The sequence below is a fragment of the Pecten maximus genome, unplaced genomic scaffold, assembly GCF_902652985.1.
Source record: "Pecten maximus unplaced genomic scaffold, xPecMax1.1, whole genome shotgun sequence".
NCBI lineage: Eukaryota > Metazoa > Mollusca > Bivalvia > Pectinida > Pectinidae > Pecten > Pecten maximus.
The window spans coordinates 1-11,279 of NW_022980860.1; the positions used below are offsets into that span (position 1 = coordinate 1).

Genomic DNA, 11,279 nt, shown 5'->3' on the forward strand with positions numbered 1-11,279 from the left:
AGGGGAGTTTAACTTATGGTCGAGTCAAAGAGATCGAATTGGACGGATCATGGGATCTAACATCGTCCATTGATGGAACAATCACAGTCAAAACACCAATAGAAGGCTTTAACAACTTGTTATTCAAGATGAGTCACGTTGGAGGAGTGAATGGCTTCCGTTCAAGTGCTACAGCAGTCTACTACATGAACCAGAAAATCGAAATAGAAGCTGTATTCAAAAATGGCGCAACACAGGAAGCATCAGCCGTCTTCACATCTCCGTTTACATCTGATTTCCGCGCTTCGTTCTTGAAATCAACAGAAGAGGCAACGGGCGAAATTTATTACGACGAAAGAGAAAAGCTTTATACCAAAATCACATACTCAGCATCCCCTGTCGTAGAAGGGACTTTCCTTTTACGAAGTGTTATTCCAGGTATGGAAACATTAAACGGGGCATTAAGACATGAAGTTTCCATCCAAACAACAAAGTCACACGCTGAGTTTACCATCAACGGCCAAACGTCACAGGTCGACATTACATATAAAAACGGATTTAAAAAGCAAGGTTCCATTCGCATCAGAACACCAATAACAGCAATTGGAGATATCGGTGCGTCGTTTTCCCACAAACTAGGTAGAAGTATCCTTGAATCTTCAATGCAGCTGAACTCCGGTGAACAGCAAGTCTCTGCCGAGGTTTCTCTCAGATGGCGAAATAATATTGAAGGATCTTTCCGTGTAGCAACACCATTCCTTAAATTCAGGAACATCAGAGGCGCATTTACCCATTCCGGAACAATCCAGCAATTTACATGTCACGCCGACTTCCAGTATGCTGCATCCAAGAAGTTGTCAGGAGACATAACATTTTCCTCTATCAATGCATTCGAAGGCAGTGTTTCTTTAACCACTCCGTTCGTTGGTTACGAAACAATGACAGCTGCATTCCGACATGATTTGTCAACGGAGAACCTTTCCAGTCATCTGGAAATATCCTATCAACCCAACCAGAGGCTAGAATTAGATGTTGCAGGCTCTCTCGGGGACTTATCTCGTGGGCAAGTCACGATCAAAACACCGTTTGCTGGATACGAGGAAACAACTGGTACATTCACTCAGAATTTACGACCAAATGGTTACGAAGCCCATTTAGAAGCTACATACAATCAAGGGCAACGACTGGAAATGGACTTGAGTGCATTTCCTAATGAAGGGCGATTCGTACTTAGAACGCCATTCACTGGGTTTGAGGAAATCACTGCAGCATTTAACAAGGAATTGACATCAGACAGTGTATCTGGCCATGCCGAAGCTACTTACCAAGGGCAGAAAATGGAAGTTGATATTACTTTATCCTACTCAAATGGAAAATTAGTCATAAAAACTCCGGTATCCGGATATGAAGAGATGTCTGTCAGTTACACGCACCGAGGAACAGCAGAAAGTTTTGTCTTTCACGCAGATATGTCCTACCTCCAACAACAGAAATTTGCTGTTGATACAACATTTTCGAAAAGAAACGGTCGATTTGATCTGGTAACACCATTTCCAGGATATGAGCACATTTCCGCGGCTTTTACAAACGCCAATACTGGAGCCGAACTATCGGGTACTGCTGAGGTAACGTACTCCACCGGAAAGAAAATTGAGACCGAATACACGTTTTCTCCTGTGGCTGGTCATCTTATAGTGAAAACACCATTTACTGGTTACGAGGAATTAACAGCTGCTTTTACACATCAGTATACAAATGCAGGCTTCACTGGAAAGGTAAATGTTTCACCAAAACCCTCCGAAATATATGAGATTTCCATGGACTTATCCTTGACCTCTGGGCAGCTAACCGTTAAGACACCTTTAGAAGGTTACGAAATGATGTCCGCAGCATTCACAAACCGAATAACAGAGGAACGTTTTACTCATCAATCCGAACTTACGTATCTTCCCGGTCGAAAACTGGAGCTTGATATCACCATTTCCGTTGGAGATGGGCGTATTGCTGTCCAAACACCATTCGTTGGATACGAAGAAATGTCAGCTGCGTTTACACACCAAATGACAGAACAAAACATGGATTCCTCTATAGATATCACATACTTGCCCGGTCAAAAAATTAAAGTGGTCGCATCTGTTTTGCATGGAAGTGGTCAGGTTACAATCACTACGCCATTTAGTAGATACGAAGAAATGTCGGCTGCTTTTTCGAATCAGATGACAGACAGAAGCATTACTTTACACGGAGAAGTCATGTATTTACCAGGAAGAAAACTACAAGGAGATATTTCACTTTCGCCAGAAAATGGTCAGATTACCATCACTACTCCATACAGTGGATACGAAGAAATGTCAGCTGCATTCACAAACCAGATAAACGACCAAAGTATTATAAATCACGTAGAGATCCATTATCAGCCGGGTAAGCATATAGAAAGTGATATTTCCATTTCACCAAGCGAAGGAAATATTGTCCTGAGAACACCGTTCACTGGATATGAAGTGCTATCAACCGCCTACCGACAGGAAATCGCTGACAGGAGCATTTCAGGATACTTGGCAATGTCGTACAAACAAGGAGAAAAATTTGAGATCGACATTTCTCTCTCCGCAATGGCTGGACATTTGACTGTCAAAACCCCATTCGAAGGATACCGACTCATGTCTACTTCATTTACAACTGACGTATCTAGTGATACCGCTTCCACTAAGTTCCAGCTTTCCCTTATTCCAGGTGAAAAATACGAAGCTGACGTTTCTTTGTCTTTGACAGAGGGTCACATCGTTGTCAAGACCCCGATCACTGGATACGAAACATTTTCTGCAGCATACACACTGAGTGTACGTAGAACAAGCTTCGCTGTCCATGCTGAGATGACAGATCCTAGCAGCCAAAGAATCGAAATCGATGCCAGTGCAAGTTTTGGAAGCCGTATTAAAGCTAACGTTGTAGTCAAGACCCCGTTTACAGGATATGAACGATTCGGAATGACCATCTCCCACGTCATGCAAAATGGAAATATTCAAAGTTCTGCTTCAATCGATTACGGAAGGAAGATTGCAGTTGCCGCCACAATGAGAACACGAGGTGGCATAATATCTTCCCTAACTGTAAAGACACCATTTAACGGATATGAATTGTCTAAAATAACATTTGCCTTTACCAAGAATGACCGAATGTTTACTAGCCAATCCTCTTTGGAATTTGGAGGGCAAAAGGGAGAATATGATGCTTCCATCAGTTACAATCCTACCATAGATGCTAGTTTTGTTCTTAAGACACCTTTCAATGGTTTCGAGATGACATCTGTCACGTTTCAGCATGTCACTTCAGTTGACAACCAACAAGTCCACGGCCGCGTTGTGTACAGTAACCAAAAGACGATTCAATTTGATATGACTTTGCAGGCATCAAATGCTTACATAGGAAGCATGTCGCTGAATACCCCTTTTACTGGTTTTGAATCAAGCACCGCTTCCTTTGAGATTAATCTGTCAGAATCCGGATTGACATCTAACATAGCTGCTGCTGTGGGGGATAGAAGAATCAGAAATACACTCAGCTTGGCAAAGACCGACAACTCTGTCATTGGTTCCATCAATTTGCAGACGCCATTCGACCGTTTCGAAAACATGGGTCTAAGCCTGAATGCAGTAGGTTCTTGGAGTGATAGTCAGATTGCTATGTCCATCAGCTATGACGAAACGAAACCTGTTGAAGTCTTGTTAAAACACTCTATCCTAGGAGACAGGTATGATGGTAGTTTCCTTTTCCGTACGCTTTATACTCCAGAACTGACGGCCAGTGTAACCCATAACGGCGATTGGCGATCATTTTCCAATGATTTGCAGATGACAGTTGGAACAGATAACAGTCTACAGCACGTCACTACATTCAGATTCAGTGAAGATTTAACCGACATTTCGTCTACATTTACTGGTATACTTAACGGATACAGACATTCAATGAAGTCGACATTTAATCATCAAGGGCAGATCAACAACTTCAGAACCAATCTGAAGAATAACTTCAATGGCCGTAAATCAACCGTGACTATATCATTCAGAAACACAGCATCCATTGATGGATCGTTCGCAATGAAAACACCATTCAAGGGACTTAGAAATGTAGCAGCCAGCCTCCAGCACTCTGGAGATCTAGGCCAATTCACTACCAGAGCAAATGTACAATTAACTCCTGCTAAGATAATTTCAGCCAATATAGACTTCTTCAATCATCGTCTACGACGCATCAACGGTAACTTTGAACTAGCGACACCGTTTGAGGGGTTCGAATTGGCAAAGCTAGCCTACAGACACACTCTGACATCTAACGACAATCAAAATCTTTTTTTTGGGACGGGAAAAAAAAAAAAACGGGATTTTTTAAAAAAAAACCCCTTTTTTTTTGGGTTGAAGGGTTCTTTTTTTTTTTTTTTTTTTTTTTTTTTTTTTTTTTGGGTTTAAACCCTTAAAAAACCCCAAAAAAAAGGAAGCCCAAAAAAAACAAAAAGGGGAAATTTTTGGGGAGTTTTTTTTTTCCTTAGCCTATAAAACCCAACTGGACGGCCCATTTAAAACCCATAACCTTTTTGCGACTTCTCCTTTTGGGAAACGGAAAAATAACGCTAAGGGACCCAAAACAAATTAAAATTTTAACCGACATTTTTTTACCCGGGGAATTCGGCCCCTTCGAATGTTTTTTTAACCCCATCAAGGGGGGGGGGAATACCTTTTCAGAAAATGAAGTTCCCCAATGGGTAAAAAAAAGTCTTTTTTGAAACCAGCCCAGATGGTCTTCGCAAAAAAAAAACCCACAAGGGGAAACCTAAAAAATGGCAAGCCCCACCAATTTTTGGGGAGACGGGCCCTTTCCCTCCCGGGAAAAATTTGTAAACATTAAATTTATAAACAAAAAAACACCCAAAAAATTTTCTCTCTTACGCCCCGCATCAAACTCCTGGAACCCTTGGGGGGTTCTTTTCCAAAAAAACCCGGGGGAAAAAACCCTTTTAAAATCTCAGGAAAAATTTCCCAGGGCCGTCCCAAAATGGGAAAAAAAAATTTGGGGAAAAAAGAAAAAAAGAACCCGGGGGGGAGGCCCCCCCAAAAAATTTTTGGGGTGGCCCCCCCAAAAAGAAAAGGGGAAAAGGTTGTAAAAAAAAACAAAGAAGAAATATGAGGAAAAAAAAAAGGGGGTTTTTGTAATCGGCGGAGAACCCCATCCCCGACCGGTGGGAAAAATTTTTTTGGGGTAAAAAAAAAGAAACGGGAGGTAAAAAAATGGGAGGAAAAATGAGGCCCGGAATTGAGCCAAATTTTCCCCTAAAGGGGGGGGGGGGTTAGAAACGGGGTCTTTAGTGAATGGAAAAAAGGCATTTTTTAAAGCCCCTTTTTTTTTGGGGGGGAAAGGGGAAGAAAAAAAGTTTTGTTTGAAAAAAGGGAAGGGAAAAAACCATTCCCCCGAAGGGAGGGAAAAAAAACCCGGTTTTACCAAAAAGGGGGGGGGTTTTTTCCCCGGGAAAAAAATTGGAAAAAAAGGAAAATTAGGGGAAAGCAAAGTTTTTTTTGTGGGTGGAAAAAAGGCGGGGAAAATTTAAAAACAGAAAAAAGTTTAAAAGGCTGAATGGAACGGCGAGAAAATGCTTGACATGGATGTTGCTTTTGGAAAAGACACAGCATATGTAGCAGCATTAACGATGCGGGCCCCACGACCAGTCGCGTTCTCGTCCAATGGCGAACTTAACGACGGCGTTATGAGAGGGGAATTGAATATGAACTGGAACACAGAGAGCCAGGACAGCAACATCATAATGGAAGCTGCTGCTAACGATAGGAGCGACAGCTTCACAACAAGGCAAGACGTGTCTTTGACAGTTAGAAATAGTAGAAAAGCAGTTGGTGTCACTGGATCTCTCAGCAAATCACCAGTAGTTTTCACCTCAAGCGGAAACATTATAATTGACGGTGTTACCAAATATGGAATTGACCTTGACACGCGTGATAAAACCAGACGCACCACCAAAGAAAAGAGCACTACATTTGCTATTCGACTTCCATCTAGAACTGTCAAAGCAACTGGTCTATTCCGCGACACATATCGTATAAAGACCACCGAGGCTGCCATCTTCTGGGACGCTGAAAGAGACGAAACACAGAAAATTGGGGTCATAGGCAGTTTTATTCCACAAGGACAATCAACAAAGACTGACTTTTCTGTTAGCTTCCCAAGTATTGGAAAGGTGGGTCTATTTTTTACTCCTTACGTTTGCACTTTTGTCAAATATCAGTCGCTATATATAACACGTCATAATATATTTGATATTCCTTACACAGATATGCTTGTTTAATGCTTGATATTCACCTTTTCTACTGCAAATCTTTTATAGAACGTCAAGCTCGACTCCGAAGTAACAATGAACAGTGGAAATATCTTATTTGACGGCAAGACTGAATTCAGCTACTCCGGTGATGTCAACAAGAATCTTGTGATCCATTCACGAGTGGAAGATCTTTCCTCTGGGTTTAGAAAGAATTATAGTTTCGTTGTCGGCGTCAGTCACCCTGCATCCACCATTGACGTTCAACTTACATCCCATATAGGCCATGTGGACAACAAATACTCTGCTGACATGAACTTGCACTACCTTACTGCCGGTCGTAGTAGGAAGAACTTCGCGCTGATGGGAGAAATTGACAGAATGAGGAAACAGATGAAGGTCGAGGTAACTACGTTAAGTATATAGATACTTTTTTTAGAGATCGTATGAATAATGGTCGCCTATTTATATTGCGATATCATGAACCGTATTTTCATATCATATATTACGATGTGTTACAGATGGTATCTCCAGTTAAATCTATAAAAGTGTCCGGCCAAGTCAGAACCAATGTTCCCTACAAACTCCTGATCAATAATCAGTATGATGAAAGTTTGGTGGACGCAGAATTGGTCATTGATCCTAGCAAACTCAGTATGGGCTTCCATATGAATTACGACATCGGTAAGTGAATCTTTGATAAATACCGTAAAACTAGTAACGGAAGAATTAGATTCATGGATGTTCTGAACGCTCAACTGACATCTTGTCTATCCGGCTTTAATACATATTTATCGGTATTTTCCCATTTGGCATACAGAAAATCCTGGCAAAATGTTCCACGCCGAGGCTAAGTATGTTAACAACAGCGCAATCAGGGCTGAGGTCTACCGAGAGGAAAATACACAAAGAATCACCGACAGCTTATTCGCAATGCGCCTCAACACATCCAGAATGCTTCACTCGAGATTGCACTGGCGCCCATCAATTGTTCAAGATCTGAAGGTAACATTTCATTATCAAGGGTACAACATTTTATTAGTATCCTTACTAGATTGGCAAAATGATAATTAAGCATGTGTCCTGATAGCATGTCTTTTATCATCATATGACGATCTCTTAATATATTCAGGCATATGGACTTCGACGCATGACCCGTGACAGCAGAGATTCGATGGAGCTTTATAATGAAATAGCAACTGGAATAAACGAGGAAGTGAACTCTAAGTACAACATCATCAGATCCGCCCTCCTTGAAGAACTGAAACCATACGTACAATTCGCTGCCACAAAAATAAGAGGAATGCAACAAGATGTGACATCTATGACGGGAGTTATCGACTCTGCTGAAGTTGAGAGTCGTATTGAAGAATTTTCGTAAGTAACACCGAGTATAAATATATTTACAGATATATATACAGTGTAACAAGCATACAGACAATACGAGTGTGTATTTTTACTTCAGGATATTATATATTATCAACACAATTAATGTTAATTCTTACTTCTTTTTCAAAGACAATACCTCACGGATGTCGTTTTGAAAATAGAGAACCTGGCTAGCTGGATGGAAACTGCTGCCTCTACACGTGTGTCGTACCCAATGAAGGATAATGTGGACATGTATATTATTAAAGGAAGTGAACTATTAGAGGTAGTTTATTTTTAACAATGAAAATATCGAGACATGTCCAGTTGATCTAGCTAAAAACATTGAGTCATTTACTAATAATAATCTCCATTACGCAAATATTTCCTTCCTTATCAGTGTTTTGTGTGAGAATATACAATTAATGTTACTTACATACGTTATAGTTTACGGTACCCTGTGGTTTTGTGTTATTATTGACATAGAAAGTTATGGATATGTTTAACAATGTTTTATTGATAAAATAGAATCAAAATACGACCGAAATCCCAAACTTGTCTGTAGAAGCTGATACATGATATAAACAAAAAAAGAACATCAAGCTGTCGGGATGTTATGATAATGTACTAATACATGTTCATTGATTTATAGGAGATGGGACAAGACTCAAGGAGGAACTATGCTGACATGATGAATCTATTAGATGACGAACTCGCAGAAATTTCGAGAACTATTCTATCGGCATTCAAAACCTACCATGACCAATTCACGAGTACGTTTAAAAATGATTTGCTTTTAACTTTAAAATAATAAACCTGATAAAGTTACTTTATTTCTTTTGTTAGCTTTCTTCGTATAACAATGATAACAACTTTTCCCTTCCAGATGCTATAGCTCAGCCCTTGAACACGGATGTTGTACGTTTGGCTAAAACCAAGTACAATGAATACCTCACTAAACTCACCAACCAATTGCCATCTGTTGATGCTGTCGCTCAAAAATACACGTCCGCCTTGTACAATGGTAGGGAACAAATCAACTCCGCCCTGTACGGACTGCTAGACAGACCCGAAATCAACTACATGCATTCTCAGGTATATTTCCATAACGTGATTTTCTCACAATGTTGCCGAAAGATTTCAGAATATATATGCATATATACATATAAATCAAAAATCGTGTAATTGGACAGTCAATATATAAAAGCTTCAAGTAAAGCATTCACCACAGAGAATAAATGGATATGATTTTGTATATAGTTTTTATAAGCGGTATGTGCATTTTTTGAAAGCAAATAAAACATTAACTAATAACATATTGATTACATCTCTCTATTTATAACAGGTGGCTGCTGCTTATAAATACTGGGAAGTTGAAGAGAACGCCAAGGCCGCCATCATGAGTGTGTACGATCATATCCTAGAGATAATCGAGGAAGAAATTGAATCTCTGAAATCAGTCATCACTGATCTAGAGAAGACAAAGATAACCGTGTTCGACCCTGCGAACGGTGAAGTTCAAACTGACACCTACCTGATTGTTCCCATGAAATCCCTGAAGTCTTTACCAGGCATTGACATGATCCGACGCTACAACACAATCCGTTCGTATATACCAGACACCAGTAAGTGGGGATCCGTCGCTGATTACCTCCCTTCCTCAGATGTCAGTACCTGGATGCCTCCTTTCGATGGTAAGACGGAATATAAACGTTATTTCAGACGGAAATAGTTGACATTACGAGAAATATATTAACATAAAAGGGATTCATTTTACTGACAATCAAAACGATTTTTTACAAATTGATATTTTGTAATATCTAATTAATATTACTTTTTTTCTATTTATCATCAATAAATTACAAATACTATATTTTTATTAGAAACACTTTACTGAATTTAAATGGACTTTTTTATTTTCAGTTTTCGGAACCGTGGAGGGCAACACATTCACAACATTTGACGGTAAAACTTACCAGTTTAACGGACGATGCAGCTACGTACTTGCCGGTGATTACATGGATGGCAACTTCTCCATCATCCTCGACTATATGGGCAAACAAAAGAAGAGGGTCATCATCACCACCACCCAACACGCTGTTCAACTCCTACCAAAGAACAAGGTGAGAACAATATATGTGTAAGAGTATAATGAATCTCTACAGATTGGCAAAGTCTGATAAACATTATCATTCAATCCACTTGTCATATCAAAATGTAGCTCTGGATGTCTTTAGACATTTGAAACCGAAAGAAAACAGACACGTCATTACAAAAATATTGGATTATTAAGCATCTATAATATCTCATTTTGAATTCCATGTATAATATTCTACGGTCTTTTACAGTTGAGAGTTGATGGAGCCATTACGACAAAGCCATACCATGCCCAGGACATATCAGTGATCAATGAGGGTGATGACGTCACAGTAAGTGGGCGTGGCTTCACCGTCCGCCATAACCTGTCCAGTGATATGTACGAGATAGGACTGAGTGGTTGGTACTACGGAAAGACTGGAGGTTTACTCGGAACCTACAACAACGAACGTTACGATGACATGATGATGGCATCCCGACAACTCACTAATGACGTCACTTCCTTCACTGACTCATGGGAAGTCAATGACAGATGTCGTTAAACATAGTTGGACACTGAGTATAATACTGGACACTCAAAATCTAATGAAATTAAGTGTTTATGTGAGATAACTTTCGAATATATTTTATAATGTTTAACTTTAATAAAATGATTAATAGCATGCAATACTTGTGTTTGTGATAAGTTTTTAATTATGTTGCTAACAGGTACATCTGCGACAAAAAAAAAATGATCGAAAATTTATTTATAAAAAATTTTTTATCTTCGTTTAAAAACCCCTTTTTTATATTTTTTTCCTTTTTTTGGTGAAAAATAAAAAATGTCCCCAATTTTCCCACTATTTTAAAATTTGGCAATTTTGGGGTGTGGGGTTTTTTTCCATTATAAATTACCTCCCCTAAAAAAAATTTCCGGAAAAACCTAAAACCCCTAAAATTTTTTTTTTGGGAAATTTCGAGAAAAACGTAAAAAATTTTAAAAAAATTTGGGGCTTTTTATTTCCTTTTTTAAAAAAAAGACTTAATTTTTTAACCCTTTTTTATTGCCTTTTTGAAATTTTATGAAAAATTATTACACCCAATTATTTTTTTGGGGTTTTCGATAAAACGTTTAAAATTAAATTTAAAAGGAACAGGGAAAAACCGAAAAATGGTTAAAGTTTAAAAGGTAAAATTTTTTAAAAACTTTACCCTTTTTTCCGGAGGGAAAAAAAGTTTATGAAAAAATTCAGATTTTAAAGGAACCAAAAAGTTTTGGGTTTTTTTTTTTAAAATTTTTTTTTATTATCATAATTAGTTGGGAATTTTTAAAACCCAAAACCCAAAAAAACCCCGGGGAATTTTTAAAATTTTCCCCCTGTTCCCCTTTTGAAAACTCTTAACATTTTTTCTTTCGGACGCCCCAAAAAAAAATTCTAAAAAAAGTTTTAAAAAAAAAAAAAAAAAATTTTTAAAAAAACCCATAACCCTTTTTTAAATAATAAAAAATCCCTTAAAAACCCGGGCAGGGGGGGTT

The 11,279-nt window shown here is 38.8% G+C and overlaps 1 protein-coding gene across 1 annotated transcript; it reads left to right on the forward strand.

Moving 5' to 3' along the window:
* Positions 1-8: 8 nt before the first annotated feature.
* Positions 9-10,430, forward strand: LOC117319770 (the record flags this gene model as incomplete). The annotated part of the gene is made up of 12 exons (XM_033874519.1): positions 9-4,322; positions 5,600-6,220; positions 6,368-6,703; positions 6,820-6,982; positions 7,119-7,303; positions 7,431-7,675; positions 7,817-7,952; positions 8,319-8,439; positions 8,553-8,761; positions 9,012-9,360; positions 9,590-9,789; positions 10,015-10,430. Coding segments are annotated over 12 exons (7,170 nt in total), but the record flags the coding sequence as incomplete, so codon positions are not given.
* Between the last annotated feature and the right edge of the window lie 849 nt (positions 10,431-11,279).